The sequence below is a fragment of the Mesitornis unicolor genome, unplaced genomic scaffold, assembly GCF_000695765.1.
Source record: "Mesitornis unicolor isolate BGI_N332 unplaced genomic scaffold, ASM69576v1 scaffold14009, whole genome shotgun sequence".
NCBI classification, from domain to species: domain Eukaryota; kingdom Metazoa; phylum Chordata; class Aves; order Mesitornithiformes; family Mesitornithidae; genus Mesitornis; species Mesitornis unicolor.
In genome coordinates, this window is record NW_010209339.1 from 11,209 (window position 1) to 30,607 (window position 19,399).

Below are 19,399 nucleotides of genomic sequence, written 5' to 3' on the forward strand. Positions count from 1 at the left end.
TGAGCACAGATGCCCCCTGTGTTTCATACAGCACAAAAAGGGATTTTGGGAGAGTCACTGGACTGAAACTTTTTTCGGGTCACTCTGCTTTCTCGTCAACGTTAGGCACTTCTGCTCCTTGTCCTGCAGGATTCAGTGCCTGTGGAGTTCCAGCTGCATTCACTCTGCTGGGAGGTTCAAGCTGACAGCCTGGTCCAGCAGACCCAGAAAGGCACCTCTGAAGGGGATTCGGTTTTGGGATGAGTCACCCAACGTTCCTGCAACGAAGCCTCAAATGTATACACTTCAATTAGAGCCTAGCACCAACTGGGGTGACTGCCTAAGTCTAAGCTATTACAGAATCCTCTATTTGGGCTTTGACTTAATTTTGATCTGGTAATCTGGTTAGCGACAAGCACTAACTTGGTGGTTCTACATCTCCCCAACGTCAGAAAAGACTTCCTCTTTATTGAAAAGGATCCCGTGATGAAAGGATCACAGAAAAGATTTTTTTTTTTGACCAATGTACATTTCCACAGACTGCAAAGGCACAGAACACGCAGCAAAAATGTCATGAGGTGAAGGAGAGGACCACCCTCACCTGATGTGATCTCCTGCCCTGTGACCACTGGGTGCAGCTTGTTGCTCTATGTCTGCTATTCATGTCAAAGAGTTGGGACATCATTTACAGCAAGAAAAAGTATATCAGCCTTTGCAGGGGCTGATTTGCTGCCTTTCAAGTAAAATATGCCAATACTGTGACTGGAAGGTCAATTTTATGATGCTTACACAATGGTTTGAGGAAACCTCTTTTACAATTCACATGCAATTTTAGGATAAAACTTCAGAAGGCCCAGTGTAGATTTTGCTCTGAGCCTGGCATGTTTGAGGGCAGTTAAAGCTTTGAAATAGGGTCTCTTGAGGCTTTCTACTGAACTGCAACTTCCCATCCTTCCTGATCAAGTACCAAGTGCAAACCACTGGTTTTCTGTATTGATTTTGACACTTGCCATGGCAACAATCTTCCTTCAGGATTGAGTCATTAACTCCAGGGCCTCGACTGAGGTGTACAAATGCTGGAATGGGCACCTGCAAAGTCTCTTTGTCCTAGTGGAGGAAAATTGAATCCTAACACCTGTGAACATTACTTTTAAAGTGTGCAGGGAGTAAAATTGCTTCTTCAAAACTCCTGTGCACACATGTACAATTCTCCACATGTACAAGTGGAGATTACCACAGAAAGCAGCCTGAACTCTTCCTGGATGCCCTCAGGCCTTGAGCAAACCACTTGTCCTTCAGAAGGAGGTGGACGGAGATGAGAATTGCAGAAATGGGCACAAACGTCACCAGAAGGTTAAATATACTTGCTTTTTTTCTTACAGAGAAACCCATTGGCTGTGTGCACAAGTAGTGGGGAACAGGTTTTGTCACTTCCTCATTTTCAGATTCTCTCAACTTCAAGAACATTGGCAAAAAGAGAGAAGAGAGACAAAAAGATTCCACGATGAAACTTCATCCTTAGTGAAGAGTGGCTGGCATCTGCTACGGACTGGGATAAGCTGAGAGCCTCCAGGCATGGTACAAACTTTCACTGAGGCTTCTTTCTGGTGGGTTCTTGATAAAAACAACCATGCATAGTCTTCAGCTGATGAAGTGTTACTCAAACCATCACAGAGAATCCCCTAGTAAAGCAGACCTCAGGAAAATATTTTCTCCATTTTAGGGTTCACGAAAGAAAAGTTGCTGAACATATTTTGGTCCATGCTGTTGATCAGTGCTCTGTCGGCACAGGACAGTCTAGGTTTTTCATTTAGAAATTCCTTGTCGAAGTTGCTACAGTCACTCGGAGATTTCTTTAAGAAAAGGAAAAAAAATAATCATGTCAAACCGCTAATATCCAGATCTTCATTACAACGATACTGGCTCTATCAGGCTGCTTCCTCTGGGCTCAGTTCAACTAGCTGGGAGCAAGCTCAGCTCAGCCAGGGAATCTGCAACTTATTTGCTCTTGGCCTTTTGCACAATGACTGGTTACTCCAGCCCAAATGATGCACAGTAACATATCAAACTGCAGCGAACTTCTGTCTGAACTCTTAATATCCAGCCACCAGCACTAATCACTTGCTTATTACCATCCTATTGAAATACTAATAGGAATAAATATTATATAGGAGGCACTGAGCCTGTGATTCATTAAGTCTGCCAGGCAGGGATGCTACAGCTTTGTAACACAGTGGCCTGGACCCATCAATTAAGTAACACTTGTGAAGGACTGTAAAAAGGAAGTATGATGCACCTGTCAAATTAAATTATATTATTGCTATTAATAGGGCTTTAATAGTTTAATAGGACTGTTATTAATAGTCAGAACTATCCTGACTTAGCTGATTACCTGAACTGCTTTTCCTACTTTACCTTCTGTAATGCAGAGAAAGATAATCCCTACAGAATGGGTTGCACTTATGGGGATAAGGGAAGGTGTTTTCTGTAGCATCCAGATCCCTGCTATAGTATCTGAGAAAGTGATGGGTAATTTATGGTTTCTCAGGTGTGGGCATGCCAGTTCTGGGCTTATAGGCATCAGAAAGTAGCAGTCATGATGATCAGGTCAGGCAGCCCAGGCAATAGATGTTCATAGTTCGCAATTATCTTTCCAACGACTGTACAATGAGTGAGGCCGTGGTAGATCCAAATTGTAGATGGTTTCAGCTGCTTGTGTCTGATGTATACAACATACCAGGCAGCCTGTGAACAATTTAATCTTCATTTGGACACTTAAGTAAGAGTCAAGACTTTCCATTCTGACTACCCAAGACCAAGGCCCTCCATCTACTTTTAGACAGAGGGTCTGCGTGTACAGAGCAACTCCAAAAGATAATCTTGAAAGTTTGAGGGCATTTTGAAAGCCTTCACTGGGTGCCTAAAACTGTTAGTTCCAGTATGAAGGAGATATTTATCCACCTTTAAAATGCAAACATCATGAATCTAAAAAAGGATTTGAGGGCTCTGACATTAAAGATCCATGTCTGAAGGCTTTGGACAGTGCCCCTAAATAGATATGTTTATAATATTACTGTGGGTCCTGGCTTTAGTTTATTGCTAGCATGTGCTGGAGGGTTTAAATATTTGGGGAGTGAATGATTCAGGAGAGAGAGACATGAGATGGGTGGAAATGAAAGAAGGTGCATCCTTACCACTCTCGGTTTGAAAGGAGGCTCCATCCTTCTTTCTTCTAAAGCTTCCCAGTTTATTTCCCTGAAAAAGGCATGCTGGCGGATGTTCCCTCTTGCTCCCAGCCTCCTCTCAGGTTCTCTTACAAAAAGCTAGAAAGCAGAAGAAAGAGAAACACCTTCATCTTTTACCAGTACCAGTGTATTCATTAGGACAGTCCTACCAGATAGTGTCTCAGACTTCAAACTCAAGTATTTGACCTTCTGTAATTAATGGAGAAAAAGAGTCATTTTAGGTGCAAATCATCTGACCTTCTTTACACATCTGAAGATGAGATAAGACATCCTGGAAGTGCTTTCTTCTTTCCGCTGACTAGCTCAGGTGCTGACAACTGTCTACTTTTTCAAAAGACTCCTCATTCAGGCAGCTTGTGTTTGCTGCACACTGCAAGCTACAAGTCCTTCTTCTGCTTGGAAGACAGGGAAAAAGATGTTGTCCTGGGCAGCTGTCTCTAGGTGGCCCCGCTTGAGCAGGGGGTGGGACAAGATGACCTCCAGACACCCCTTCCAACCTCTACCAGTCTATGATTCTGTTTGTGATCCTATTTACCGTATGTGAACAGTCATTATCACAACTCAGGAAAAAGAAGACACAAAGATGGCCTTACAACTTAGGTCAGGTGTGCTCTGAGGTCCACAGACAAGGATGTGACTCTCTCTGGTCCTGTCACACTAAACTTGTTTCTCTGCAGAACAGCTGAAGATGCACGAATTAAATATGACGGTTCTGTCAAAAAGACTTTCATTCAGTATGTGTTGATTCTTACCTTCACCAAAATGTCCTTTGCATCCTTATCAAGCCAGCGAGGATAGAATGGGTTATCCATACGAATAGACTGGAAAAGCTCCTCTTCATCTTGGCCATGGAAAGGAGACTGGCCAATAAGCATCTCATACAGGAGGACGCCAAAGGACCACCAGTCAACAGAGGTGTTGTACTTCTGGCCCAGCAATATCTGTCCAAAGAGAGGAGTGACAAAGACAGATGCAAAATGTCTGATGCCAGTATTTCAGCTTCAGAAGGGCGGCCAGATCCTGACCTTTCAATAGCCACTTTGAACTGAGTGGCATAGCAGAGGTACTTTCCCTGCCTGAAGAATAAGCCAGAGCATCCGCCAGTGGTGCAGCGGGTGTGGTTGAGGGGGCTCTAGATGACAGCCACATCTGGGTGCCAAAACCGTTCTTTGCACTACAGACAACAAGTTCCATGTTTCTCTAGTTACTCTTAAGTTACTTGAACAAATCCTTGGCTACCAGAGAGAACTGAAACGAAAAACGTGAGGCAAGTCATCTTTTGCCTGCTCTCCAAGTTATCTCAAGGGTTCAAATCAGGCTTGTGAACTCCAAGAAGACAAATGGATAGGTATTAGCATTTTGGGACTAATTTAACTCACACAAGCTGTATATTAAAATTACAGGTTTGACAGTGCAAGGGTACTTCAGGACTATCAGTCAGTGGAGATGGTGTGAATCTATCTCAGCAAAATCTGCCCCAGAAAAAACATGAGAAATCAGTTGCTGAGCTGCCCTCTTGAGACCAACTGAGTTATCGGTAGAAGAATGGGAATTTGTCCTCAGTCAGTCCATTGGTTTGTACCTTTCTGTGTCAGCTAAAGTTAGGGCTACATCCAGTGTGTGGGAGCCAGGGAGGGCAGTCTGGAGTGATGATTTTCCCTAAGAAGGGATGTGGCATTTTCATAGAATCATAGAATCAGAAAATGGTTTAGGTTGGAAGGGACCTTAAAGATCATCTAGTCCAACCCCCCCTGCCGTGGCCAGGGATACCTCCCTACAAACCAGACCAGGCACTAGGGAAGTAAAATTAATCTAATTTGCCTTCATCTGTTATGGAGATACCTAGAGCTGAACCAGTTATCATTAGCTCCTTTTATCGTCAAGGAAGAGAATTAGTCCAGTTTTAGACACTCAGCTAAGTATCTGTTGCTGTAATATACAGCCTCCTATTTGTTTCCTTTGGTTATCAAGGAGCCTAGAGAACTTGCTCATACATAAGTATTTACATTGCTGATGTCTAAAGGTACATGTGATGCCTATGATGTCTAGCATCCTTATCAGGATTTTAGAGCTGGAGAGGGGAGCAGTTCATTTTAAGGCACAATCTTTACTCCCCTCAGTTCAAGAAGGACAGGGAACTGCTGGAGAGAGTCCAGCGTAGGGCTACAAAGATGATCAAGGGAGTGGAGCATCTCCCTTATGAGGAGCGGCTGAGGGAGCTGGGGCTCTTTAGTTTGCAGAAGAGGAGACTGAGGGGAGACCTCATTCATGGTTATAAATATTGAAAGGGTGAGTGTCACGAGGATGGAGCCAGGCTCTTCTCGGTGACAAACAATGATAGGACAAGGGGTAATGGACACAAGCTGGAACACAGGAGGTTCCACTTCAATTGGAGAAGAAATTTCTTCTCAGTGAGGGTGACAGAGCCCTGGCCCAGGCTGCCCAGAGAGGTTGTGGAGCCTCCTTCTCTGCAGACATTCAAAACCCGCCTGGACGCCTTCCTGTGTAACCTCATCTGGGTGTTCCTGCTCCGGCAGGGGGATTGGACTGGATGAGCTTTTGAGGTCCCTTCCAATCCCTAACGGTCTGTGATTCTGTGTGATTCTGTGATTTGAGCCCACAGCCTCATTGCACAAGTGATCTCCTACACTATAGACACAGTGTAGGTATCTATGACAAGCCATAGAGATGGCTTAAAACCAATGAAAACAACTATCCAGATTAGTGCATATGAAACTGCTGATAGTTGAAAAATTACAATTTAGAGAGGTGATCTTTACTGCTGGCTTTGAGGCACAGTGGGAGTAGGTGAGTAGTTTCTTCACTGTTTTCATGCCTTGTCTGCATTGCTTGTAAATTGCCACCTGGGCCCAGATTAATCTTATTGACTAAAAATTATGTGTGGTATTAATTGGGTTATCCAGAGTCTCTTTATGGTCAATGGAGGTAAAATGGTGTTAACTGATTTACACACCTAAGGTAGGAAGGCATGACTTGTCTTCAGGGATGCTTTTCCTTCTACACTATAAAATCTAATCTAATGCTTCCTTTACAGATGCATTTTCTCATATTTGGTGAGAAGTATCTCCCTTTGACATATCTGTAGCATCTAGCAAAGCTGGACCTTAATATCAGAATTCTAAACCTAAGCTGATGCAGAGTGCTCACAATTAACACACCAATCTCAAAAAAAAAAACCCAAAAGAGATGCAAAAAGGACAAAAAACCTGTTTGAATATAAGATACAATATATACGATGTGTTTCACTCAGAGCCAAATGAAGAAATGGCATCAGCAAGACTCCTTGATATATTTCTTCTTGGTCATTTATAAACAAAATAATCCCAAACTTTCTTTCTGAAAAAGGCAAAATATTTTTGTATGGCTTTACCCTTTAAAGCATAGAACATCTGTAAATTGAAATTAAATGTTTTATGGCAGTAAAAAAAAACCACGGTTTATTGGCCTTGCAACTCTCTGGAAAAACCAAATAGACTCAGAAATTTAATTTCAGGTTAAGTTTTGGGGTTTTTTTTTGGTCAAATGTGTTTTGAAATAAAAAATTGCTTGTCTGCTGACTCAAAGTCCCTTTCTTTGCAGAGCTGTAGCCAAGGCGCTGGCTCTGTAACAAATTACAGCGCTAGCAGCTGCATTGAAATACTGACAAAAGGTCCAGTGCTCCAGCCTCTGGCAGGAGAGATGATCCATAAACTCTAGCAGTGCTTTCAATTTAGAGGTAAAATGTTTTATATGCACTCATTGAATCTCTAAAATAAATGATGGCGCAGAAATAAGACTCTGAGCTATTTTAGTCTTTCTCTTTTCTATGAAGTAAAATCACAGATAATGGATTATTGCTCTGCTCTCTTTTATTTTAGGCTCAGAAAATAGCTATTTTTAAAAAATAAAAGCATATTGAAGTGGAATAAAAGACAATTGTAGCTTGGTTGCAGAGTACACTTACACTCACTCTTAGGCAATACAAATCCAATTGATTTGAAGAGACCAACCCTTGTGTCAGCAGTGCTGTAATCTAGATCAGAATCAAGCCCTTGGTGCTTAGTAAAAGTTCAATGAATTATAGTGGAGGATAAAAAAACCCAACCAAAACCAAAAGCTTTAAAAGCCATTTGGAAAGTACCGATATCCACCATGAAAACACTAAAATTAGGAAGTGGGATCTTGAAAGACAAATAAATGGCTTGTGGAGTGACATCGGACATGATGCATGTACAACTCCTAAGTTCTTCTCTCAGCTGAAAAATGTTTTCTTTGGCCTCACTTTGCCACCTAATTAATCAAAGCTTTTCCATGGTGAGCTCTATTGTAGTGTAAAGTCACCAGGTTAAGGGAGCTTGATTTTTCTGGAGGCACCTAGTCCAAAATATCTAAATTTACTAGGGGAAAAAAGTGAACAAGTTTCTGCCTGGGAAAAAGTGGAAAGAAATAAGGGGAAGGGCAAAGGATCTCTCTCATGACCACTCTCATGTTTATATCTCCAAGCATCTCCATCCCTTTCACAAGCAGCTATTGGTTGTTTTCTATCTAGACAGACCTTGTAACCTGTGCTCGGTTTTATAGTTATGATGCTGATGGCAGAGCCTTTTCAGAGCATATAGTGCCTTATTTATCTCTGGGAGGATGCTGGTGATGCAGGCTGCGTGTGCAGCCAGCTAAGAACCTCTCTGAGCAAGAGAGAGGTCCAAGCTTATCGGTGCCATTCCTATTCAAGTATCAGAGCATATCCCAGAGGGAAGGTGAACCCCAATCTCTGCATTATCATGGATCCAGCCTCTCTTCTCTATCTAAAAGGTTGTTAATCAATGAGGAGGGAGAGTCAGCTCCAGGTGGGCGTTTTGTCCCACCTTTCTCTATTTCTGTTTTAGGTTGTGATGAACATCAAGTCTTCGGACTGCCCATAGCTCCTTACCAGCTATCAAGGAGCCTGTATAGACATGGAAGCCTACTGTTTTCTAGCTAGGGAACATGCTTCCCATTCTTCGTGTTGTTTCTGTCTCTGTACTGCAGGATCTATCTCTTGCAGCTTCATCTGGCATGGCCCAAACTGAGTTTCCATTAACCATTCTGTTTTTTGGTTGAATCAAGCACCACTTGATTCCCAGGTCCATTTTCAGAAAAAATGAATTAGCTACAAAAATACGCAGTGCCAAGCAGCAACACAGACTCTGACTGAGTCAAACTGAAGTTCAGTTTCTAGCCCGGAACTGCTCAAAAGTAAGTTATTACTCTTGGCACCCTCCAACGCTGACTGATGGTCATGTCTTGAGACGCATTCTGTGTCCCACAGCAGCTTGATGACCTCCCTGGACCCCACACTTACCTCAGGAGCGATATAGTCAGGAGTCCCACAGAAAGTACTTGTCTTCGCGTCTCCAAACATGTTCTCCTTGCACATCCCAAAGTCAGCAATTTTGATGTGCCCCTCATTGTCCAAGAGGACGTTGTCTAGCTTCAAGTCTCTGTGGAGGAAGAGAAGGAAACCCCTCATTTAAAGTGTTACAGAGCCACACAAGTTATTTTAACAGGTTACACTTACTAATCTGCTATCTGCCTCTATGTGGTGTCTACGTGTTGCAATTACAAAGGGAGGCTGAGGGCCAAATATGGAGCTTCTCTCTTGAACTTCAATATCCCTATTTCTCATTCCTCCTGTCCCAGCATTGATTCATTAGCTGGAGAAGACTTTACATGAAACATCTTCGAAAAGGTGCCTCCTTCAAGGATGCAGAACAGTGAAGCTAAAAAAGGCTTTACATCGGCTGGTGCTTCTGTCCTAACACAGCCTGGAGAAGGTGAACAAGAAGGGACAAACTAGTGCCCTCTTTCTCCTTCCCTAGGAGTTTCAGTGCTCTCTCTGAAGCTGCTGCCAGCTCTCCCTTCCAGTGCAGGTTCTACAAATGTTGGAAGAGGTAAGGACCCTCAAGTCCTGCATGGCTTGAAGAGGGTCAGAATAACCCCAGACATCAGCAGGACCTCCCATCACCTTTTCTCTGCTGGGCTGCACTACGTGAGCCCAGGGGATTTAAAAAGCTCCCCTCACACAGCTGCCAAGCTGTTGTCAGAGGCTTCTGGCTCTGAGCTACTGTGGGAAGCAAAGAGGCCACAGAGGCAAAAAAAAAAAAGAAGAAGAAATGCACAGAGAATGAAATAAAAGCAAGTGAGCTGATGAATCATGGCCATTGACAAAGCCCAAAGAGATCCTCACATGGGAAAAACCTCTGAAAGGAGAGAAAAGCATGTAAAGAAAGAAAGGAAAAGGCAGACAGAAAGGAAGGCTGACATGGTGTCTATGTTAATTTTTTTAATATCTTACCTAAAAGTTTTGCTTTTCATTGAAATAATGACTCAGGGAGATGTTTGCATCTGTGAAGCTGCACTTCACCTGGGATGTAGGTAGAATTTGGATTACCTGGTCTCGGAACAACCATGTTCCTGCACTGCCTAGCCCATGCTATCAGTCACTGCTCCTTTTCAGGGCTCACAGAGCACCCAGACACAACATTTGCTTGTGCCCACAGCTGAGCATACAATTGGCCTTTTCCAACCTCTGCTGCTTCACAGCTTACACTCATTTTCCACAACTCAGGCAAGAGTCCTAAACGTGAGGCTGCTATATAGCTATCCTGGTGACAAGTGTTTTACAATGTGGGGTTTTTTCTTTTTTTCAGAAATGGCTTTTACTCCCTCAGAGAAGGTAATCTCTAACGCATGATACTCCCGAGATGATAACCTACAATTGCAGCGAAGATGGCTGTTCAGCCTCCCTCTGTGCAAAGCTCCTCATCTTTCTCTGTCCAGAGAAAAAAATCAGGGTGGGGGACTTCATAGTATCTACACACTAAATTGTTGCCACGAGGTGATTGTTCATTGCTGCTAGAATATGGCCTGAGGAAAAGTGGGAGTCATCAATCAAAAATAAATATAGACACAACCAAGACATTTGCCTTCCAAGTGGCAGACACTCACGTTGTCACAATTTCCAGCTGGAATGGCTTATTTTAGTTACACCATTCAGATCAATCTCTGGCTGCTAGCACTGCTTTTATTCATCTGGTAGATCGAAGCAAAACAAAAAACCCATCACCTACAGTTTGCTTCCATTATTTTGATGAGTCTCAAACTCATTGGCTCCAGGGATTGGAGTTCCTGCCAAAAACTCCTCGCCTCATTCATTAAAATTTAAGCCAACATTTCCAAACGTGGGTGCATGAGAATGAACAGCTGGATTCATTATCCTCCCTGCATTGCAAGTGATGTAGTTTCAAAAATGATTTCTGTTCACTTTCCTAAGTGCTTGGTTAGCTCTGACTGAGATGCTGATGGCTGCGTGTTCGCAACTGACCTCGCTGTCATTGTCTTCAATGAAAAAAAGGAAAGAGGAGTAGGACTGATTAAATGTTTTCTCTCAAAGCCTGATACACAATGCAAAGCCACACTGACTCCTGGGAACTGACTATTTCTTCCTATCCCTCTGCTACCCAATGTCTAGCTGTTCCAATTTGCCCACATTTTGCAAGGCTCCAGACTCTGAACATCTCTCTCCTTTCATGAGGAAACACATCCCGAACCCTGACACACCACTGGTGTAGCAATTCCAAATAAAAATGTGAATTATAAACAAAACGTCAGCATTAACAGCCCTGCACAAACTCACAATGTCCTGTGGATATTTTTACTTAACTTTTCTGAGAAGTCTGAGTAAAAATGACAGACATGGCTAAGCGATTTGGGCGCTTCAGAAAATGTTTCCCTTCAGTCATCCAGAACAATAATTAGAGTCAGAAACTTGCTGAGACCCCAGAGATCATCTTAGCTTAATGGTATTGATATTGAGCTCATGTTTATGCAATCACCATCATTGGTCAATAAAGACTATAAATGGCTCCCACATGAGTACTAATAATGAATAATAAGCTGAGTTTATATGAATCAAAGCTTGCATTTTAATGGCAGAGTGGATTGCAAACACGCCATTCATTTTTAGTATTTGTTCTGATGTTCACACTACATGACAAACATTGAAATAAGTTCATTTTGGTCCCAGCAAACATAGTTGATCTAATGATCTTTCTCATTTGTTTGTAACGAGGTTTTTGCTTCCTACTTTCACAGAAGGCTGCAATGTAATAACTAACTTTTGTCATGAAGATGATCTGGGCTGGGGCTCCCCAGAAATTCAGTTCCTCCTTTCAGCCATGGCAAAGCAGACTGCGGCCTGATTTCTGCAGCCCTTCTTGCTCCTATCTTGTCTCTGCCCTTTTATATAGGCCCGAAGCACAACACTCATGGCTTAGATCAAAGCATCCATGCATAACTTTGAAGCTTCTAGGGAAGTCAAGCAGAAGCTGGACTGGGCAGTTTTGTAGTAGAGGACTTCTCCTCTTTGGCATTTGATAGATTGATGCATTGCGGACTACACTCATACCAGTAACTTTGGAAGAGGACTCTTCTGTCTAAGCACATCTACTTAGTGTCTCACCTAGTCCCCATCAGCTCCCTGTAAAGCCCACTGGTAGAAATGGACACTTCTCATACTCTAACACAGGTTTGATGAACCTAAAAAAGCCTAATTGTCTCTGCTTACTACAAGAAGAGCTTGGGCAGCTGGCTCAGTTCATGATGGTAGGTGAAATTAATCCCATCTCCCCACAGAACTGTGCACAGTAGACCCCTTAGTAACCCAAAAATTAAGGTATATCACTGTATCAATGCTGTTGTTACTTGAGTTGAGCTTGTCACCACCGCCCAGCACAGCAGATACACAGAATTTCTCATGGTTAGCTTGACCTTATGTACCTTCATAGGTGGAAAGTTTAAACTGGGTGCCTATGCTGGGTGCTGTATGAATGACTCTGCGCAAATGCATTAAGGGGCTTGTTTTAATGTTAACTGAAATTGGACTGGATTCTCAAAAAGGCCTCTAAACTGCCTCTTCTACACTATCTCTTCAAAACAAAACAGCCAGGAAATCTGCAATACCAGTAATTACAGCCAAGTAACAGTCTCTCAGTTACCATTAGTGCTTGCAGGGAAAGCAGAAAAGATTTAGCATATTAGACACTAAAGAATGACATTACCTGTAGATTATGCCCTTGGAATGGAGGAACTGGAGCCCGCATATGATTTCAGCAGCATAAAACCTGAGTGACAGAAAGCATAGGTTAGAATGGATGCTACCCAACAGGTGGTTTCAACCAGACCCAAAAAAGATGGAAACTTTGCCTCCACAGGAGCCAAAATTTCATTAAGTTCCCAGAAGGCCTGGAGTGTCTCCAGAAGGCTTGGGGTTACTGCGTTTTAATGGATGATGCAAGATTCTGAAAGCATGCCACATGACTAGCAGCCCAACTCCTACTGAAATCACTTGGTGAAGTGGCAGGGATTTGGACCCTAATCATCTTCAGGGATTTGGAAGCCACTCTGCACAGCTAGCTGTATTTTTTGTATATGCAACTGACTCTGAGGATATGTCCTTCAGTGCCCAAGGATGTCTCCAACCCAGCTGTGGAGCAGAAAACCCAGCTCCTAATGCCCATTCTGCCTCATCTCAAGGTATGGTGGTTCCTGTCTCAAGGAAGGCCGAGTGGGAGGTGTTTGTGCCTCTCCTTTGTTTACATATTTAAAGTAAATCAATGAATTACAGTGATGCACCAGAGTGCAAACTGCAAATTAGAGTTAATGCCTCAAACCTTAAAAGAGCAGCTGTAAATTGCCATGTTCAGTATCTACTGCACAAACAGCGGAGTGGTCCCAGCAATGGGGCAGGCAGGCGGGCATCTGGGTTTGGGGACTGCAGACATCTCCTTGACTTGTCAAACAAACCTCTTCAGTGCTCATATTTAGGACTTGCTTTTGAAATTTTATCCAAGACATGGAGCTAGCAGCTTGGTGGCCTTTCTCTGGGGTCTATTTAAGTTTGAGATCTTTGTTCTCAGTACAGTTCTGCCTAAAGGACAAGACCACATCCTGCTGCAAAGAGGCAGAGTGAGGCTGAAGCTCCATTGCACAATGAAAGTGCTCTCCCAGAAGGGAATGTAGCCCCTCCAGCGTTGTACAGCTCTGTTCCCTCACTCTTCGACACACTGGCCTTTAATTCTGAACATTCAAATACTGTTGAAAAAATAATCAAACTAAACATTGATTTAAATGAGGGTTGGGGTTTTTTTAATTATTAAATAAAAATTAATTCCTATAATTGCTTCAATATTGACTTTCAAAATAACTCTTGCTTGCAGAATGATTAAAAGCACCTTTCATTTATTCTAATTCTTCTATTTACTTTAATCAAAGTGAAATAATTTTTTTAACTCCCTGGTGGTATATTAATTTTTTATTTAAATTTACCTTTTGCACTTCTGATAGGTTTTATCTTTTTTTTATTTTTTAATCCTCTTGGACCTTAGAGGGAAAAAGGGAAAATCCCATTACCTCTAACAAACAACAGCTTCACCTCTGATCACTGGACTGGGAACCTCAGCTTAAGCAGGTTCTGCAACCCGTGCTGTAAAGAATAAGACATTTGGTTCCACAGATGGCTGAAAATGCATCTGTGGGATTTTTTTGTCGGTGGTAAATCTAGGGTGGAGGTTGGGTCCACAATGTTATTATTGGGGTCTCCAATGATGGGATGAGCAAGAACTCGGTGCGATAAAGAGCAACCCCAGAGCTGATGTTATTCACAGCAGACACCTATACATTGCTTTAAAATGACCCTCATGCATGGGCCACGTAAATAAGATCTTAGACTTGCTTGGGGTTGTTTATAGACAGTGGAGACACTTCCAGAGGTAAGATCTCAGATGTATTGAATGATCCCTCTAGAGCCTCTCTCTGTTTGAGGAACCAGTCTTTGGGAGGGGACTGACCCAGCCTAAGGAAGAGCTTCCATCCAGCTCAGCTCTTGGGTCTGAACAAATGTCTGTGGGACTATGCTGAGGTTAGCACTAAATATGGAAGCTGAGTTACAGGCTGGAAGGAGGCTCCTGGTTTGCAGGCTTAAGGACAAGCCTACAGGCAGATGTGATGCTGCCAAGGGTGTAGCAGCATCTGCAACCCTTCCAGACAGAAATAGCTTTCCTGGTTGACCATGAGTGCAAAGCAAGGTCATGTCTGACTGAGATGAGTGGATGGGATCTAAAAAGCCTTCTGTGGGAGGGGAAAGAGGGCAGGGAGAGGAAGTGACTTGCTCCAAGTCCATCATTGAGTCAGGGTGATGACCTGCACATCTGTTTAGTTTGCAGAGAGCTGCGGTAAGTTAGTTTGCAGTTGGGTAAAGTGCAGAAAGGTCAAATGATTTGCTCAAGGTTTCCTCTACAGGACACAAACAGAGCTGGGTATAAAATCAAGATCCCTGGTGTCTGCAGCTGCTGCCTTTACTTCTACCATGTGTGCGACCTGCAAGCCAAAAGGTAATAATAAGAACATCTTACGTTGCTCTGGGAAGGTCAAACTTATGACAGCTCTGGATATGGAACATGAGGTCTCCTCCGTTGAGGTATTCCATCACAAAAAAGAGGTTTTCCTAGAGAATGAGACAAGATGTCAATAAGGAATGGGGAAGGACAAAGTAAAAGTTAAAAAGAAAAAAAACCTCACCCAGAAAGAGGAAGGAAAATATTACAGCAAGGGTTTTGGAAAGAAAGTAGTTTCTTTTTCAGATTCCTCATTTCTATTCTTTGTTCTTTAAGCCTGTACTCACCCTCTCTGCTCTGATTTGTATGAACAGCACTAGCAAACACTACAAATCCACTGAGTAACCAGCTGGTGTCATTGATTTTTACAAGCAGACCTCAAAGCTCACTAGAAGGAGATGAGTGACTCCACAGTGCCTGTGTAACAGCAGGACAGATGGACAGCCTTCCTGGAGGACTAGTAGAAGAGGCAGAAATAAATCTCAGGTCTCCTCTGGTCCCCAGTCCAGCAGATTATCCACCCAGTGGAGCGGTCTCAAGCTGGTGTTACCCACGTTCCTGCACGTCTTTTGGGGAGGCACATGGCTCTGGCTTTTTCAGGTTATCAGAGACACTAATCAGATGCTGCAACCTGTTTTAAGCACACGCTTGATTTTAAGCCTGGGAGCTGCTCTGTTAATTAAGGCAGGATGTAAATTGCTAGTGGGAAGATTCGGAATTAGTCATATTTCTAGATGCCCATTGAGTGCTTGCATGTCAGAGAAGACTGGACAAAGTCCTTGTCCCCAGTTCCACAGAACCACAGAACCACAGAACATTAGGGATTGGAAGGAACCTCAAAAGCTCATCCAGTCCAATCCCCCTGCCGGAGCAGGAACACCCAGATGAGGTGACACAGGAAGGCGTCCAGGCGGGTTTTGAATGTCTGCAGAGAAGGAGACTCCACAACCTCTCTGGGCAGCCTGGGCCAGGGCTCTGTCACCCTCACTGAGAAGAAGTTTCTTCTCCAATTGAAGTGGAACCTCCTGTGTTCCAGCTTGTGTCCGTTACCCCTTGTCCTATCATTGTTTGTCACCGAGAAGAGCCTGGCTCCATCCTCGTGACACTCACCCTTTAAATATTGATAAACATGAATGAGGTCTCCCCTCATGCAACCATCAGCTGCTCTACCAGGGCAGTGGAAAACTCTCCTCCTGATACATGGGAAGGATGGGAGGATTCTTTGACTTGAATAAAGAACAGATCAGATCATCAAGGTTTCCTTTCCAGTCCTTGATGTACACCACATTGATCCCCTCACTGCTTCATGAGTCACAACTTCACCACCAGGCCCCCACAGAAGCTGGAGGCTGATTCAGACCAATCCCTTCGACGTTGAATTGCACCTGAAAAGGAGAAGTATTTTTCTGGAAAACAGAGTATCTGTGCAATGAGTTATGCTCCCAGTTTAAACTTCTATTTCAGGAATCTAAGCTTCTGTGCATAAACGTATGGATAAAATAAAATGGATGTAGTAGTTATTTTTTCTCAAAAGCCTATCTCTGCTCTGTACACACCTGAAGTTAGTCATCTCCAGGCTATGTTAAAGTTTATGAGTATCTTCCCTTGTCGCATATTGCCCATATTTATTTTTTTTTTTGTGTGGGGAAATGGAGTTCTTTTCACTTATCTTTTTAACCCTCAAGTGGAGATTTTTATCCATAAAATCCAGTGTAAGCATCTCTGGCAGCAAACCAAGATCTGGCTATTTAAAAACACAAAAGTGTTTATTTGTTTCAAATAACAGCTGTCTGCTCTAATTTGTGCAATTTCTTTGGCCAGATCCTTTTAATTACAGTACTCTTATTTAAATGGACGTCTGGCTGGAAACCCCACCTGCTATCCAACAAGCAGAGGGCCAGATCTGACCTCCCAGGGAAAGAATACAAATTTTGCCAATAAACCAAATTAGTGCAGGTTTTCAGTTTGAAGGTCTTGCATCTGTAGAGGCCTCTGCACATAAGTCAGCTTAAGCAAGTAAGAAGGCCAAATGGAGACAGGCAATTTAGTATAGGAATGCGTAAATCTCGGAAGCAATGTGAGCTCAGGAGCCTGTTCAAGAAAACACTTGAACAGATGCTCTTTGTCAATGTAGACAGGGCTGTGATGAGGTTTAGGTAACAACAGACCAGCAGCTGCGTGTACCACACTGTGGCAGAAGAAACCTTTTGTGTCTTCAAACAGGCCAGACTCAGTTTTAATGAACACTGAAGTTTGTGGTCTTCAAGGTGCTAACAGAGTGGTACATAAATGTTGTTGAAAAGAAAGGTGGCATTACTCTGAGTTTTCTGCTCTGAGACTTGGAAGTTACCCTTGTGTCTTACAAAGGTCAGTTGTCTGGAACAGCCCACTGAGAAAAATTGCTTGAGATTAGCCTTAAGTGCATCATTATGAGTAGCAAGATGTAACCAAGGAGTGCAAGCTGCAGCGAATTATTGGAGACAGCTTCCTAAGCCTGAGATCTACAGAGCCATAGAACATGTTAAAACTGGGAAGTGGCAAAACCCCTGCTTGAAACTACCAAAACTTCAACCCTGTACTGAAGGTTAAAAGGTTAGAAAGTCATGGAGGACACGTTTGCAGACAGGCTCTGACCTACACATCCTCCTGTCCTGGGAAAGTTACCTGATGGCTCCTGTCTGCTACTGCCAGGCTGTGAAGTCTGACAGCACCTGGAGCAGGCAAGAGTGGGTTAAGCGGCTGTTTCCCAAGATGTAGCAGCTGGGATGGCATGACTTTACCATGCTCTTATTCCCTGTGATGGCCCTAGCTCAGGGATGCTGAGCAAATATAAAGGAAAGCTATTCCTCAGTGATGAGACCTACACAGCTCTGAAGGAGCCTTGAGAAGAGCTCCTCACCTTCACCCTATTCATCTGCCCCATGACAGCATCGTCAGGTAGCAAACACTCAAGTCAAACTTCTGGTCACAGTTCCAGACTGGCACAACAGAACAAGTCTGGTCCCTTAGCGGAGTTTGGGGACATCCTTTGCATCCACAGAGCTCAGGGGGGGACTGTAAAGGCATTTCCTGCACTCAGCAATGGACACTGCCCCATGACATTGTACAACACACAGTTAGACTCAATCCTATCAGGTGCTGAAAGACTTGACTACTTCAAGAACTCAATTGTTTGCCTCATCAGTCCCTCAGTGCCTGTGCTGAGCCGAGCTTCTCTGCAGAGCCACCTGCTCCCTCTGCCTCTCCAGGACATGGCAGGGATGGAGTTAAACCAACCTGTTCCTGCTCTGCATGCAACCGCTGTGAGAATGAATAGTCACTATCAGGGATGCTTTCAACTTTATAAACAATGAGGATAAAGCAGGCAGCATTTAAATTGATCTTTTTTGAAGGTACATCCTATAACAGGCTCTTAAAATCCCCAAACCAGCTGGAAGCCATCCAGAGCACTTTTCTACAAAGATTTTCAGATTTTGTTTTCTTTGCATTTGAAAGCACTTGCATACATACAAATACACAATTTAACACCATTTACTGAAGAGAAAAAAGTCTTCTTCCCAGGGGTTCCAGCAAGATGAATATCAGAATAATTAATGTTGCAGGACAGCGTGGCTTTACTCTTATTTAGAGCAGTTGCCTCAGCAAATGGCTCCATATGGAGAGGGCTTCTGGACATGCGTTAAGTGACCTAACCCCACTGCTTGTCCATTGAATTAGGTTGGCCCCTGTCAAAGGAAGGGTGTGACACGGTGCAATTCCTGCAGCTGGTTCCTGTCTCATGTTTTAATGCAGCTGAGCCCAGCCCAGTCTGGGTGCTCATCCATGCTTTGGATATGTTTTATTTCATAGGACAGATGGGAGCCAAAGGCCCTTCAGCCCTTCTCCACCACATCACCCACTGAATGTTGCAGTCCCAGCACAGCATCCCATTCAGTGGGAAAGGAAGCAACACACAAACCCCTCATTGTGTCTACTCCCACGAGAAACAGCTAACGCAGGGTCACTCCTTGCTGGTAAATGACCATAGGAGGTATTGACATTGCTGTTTGCATCATCTGGGGACTAGAAAAGCCAAAGTGTTAAAGATTAAAGTAGCCCCAGGTTCAATTTTGTTCTCTGCTTAAATAGAATTTTTTTAAATCTTTCTTGTGTAATATCAGTCTGTCTTCTGGAGGTGGCAGCATTTCTTACAGCTGTCAGATAATTCAGTCCGATCCCTAATCTCATGATTTATTGCTTGTTCTAATCTTTGCATTGTCAGCATTTTTGGCTGCATGTTAAATATTTGGGATGCTTAGCTTTGTGTGCCCATCTACTTGGTACAAAGCATATGAATACATTTATACGCGCATATATAAAAATATGTATCTCTACATAAAGGTGCAGACATAGTTGGCAATAGCTCTTTTCACTTGAAGTCTGGGATCCCAGGACCCTTCCTCACAGCTCACAGAAGGCAGAGTACATTTCTCACAGTGGTAAACCGAGTTACTACCAGCCCTGTTGTGTGAGAGAAAATGGCTTTTCCTATCAGTATTGGATGGGATCTTGGAAAGAGGCTAATTTTCTCAAGGCTGGATAAGGACTTTTGTGAAAATTTAGAGATTAACAGGAAGGCAATTAGAATATGTATATTTAATATGCCAATCATTGATCACTTAAAAAACACCCTTGTGAGCTGGGTCCCTCTTCTCCTTGCCAATACCCTCCACCTGTTCACACCACATGGGCTGACACCACCTC

At 43.2% G+C, this 19,399-nt stretch overlaps 1 protein-coding gene across 1 annotated transcript; it reads right to left on the bottom strand.

The window, feature by feature from the left end:
- Positions 1-1,498: 1,498 nt before the first annotated feature.
- Positions 1,499-14,801, bottom strand: LOC104547242 (protein kinase C theta type-like). The gene is made up of 6 exons (XM_010192851.1): positions 14,675-14,801; positions 12,323-12,385; positions 8,566-8,704; positions 3,977-4,165; positions 3,174-3,302; positions 1,499-1,832 (listed from the first exon to the last, which is right to left on the bottom strand). Exons 1-6 carry the CDS (start codon positions 14,746-14,748, stop codon positions 1,677-1,679), a joined length of 750 nt encoding a protein of 249 aa, XP_010191153.1. The 5' UTR covers positions 14,749-14,801; the 3' UTR covers positions 1,499-1,676.
- Positions 14,802-19,399: the final 4,598 nt, after the last annotated feature.

Excerpts from the sequence above, each read along its gene's own strand:
- LOC104547242 (XM_010192851.1), bottom strand. The coding sequence starts at position 14,748 with ATGGAATACCTCAACGGAGGAGACCTCATGTTCCATATCCAGAGCTGT. Across the intron at positions 8,705-12,322 it reads TCCAAGGGCATAATCTACAG|AGACTTGAAGCTAGACAACG; the intron begins GTAATGTCATTC and ends CTTCCTCCACAG. Across the intron at positions 1,833-3,173 it reads CTCCTTTCAAACCGAGAGTG|AAATCTCCGAGTGACTGTAG; the intron begins GTAAGGATGCAC and ends CTTTTCTTAAAG.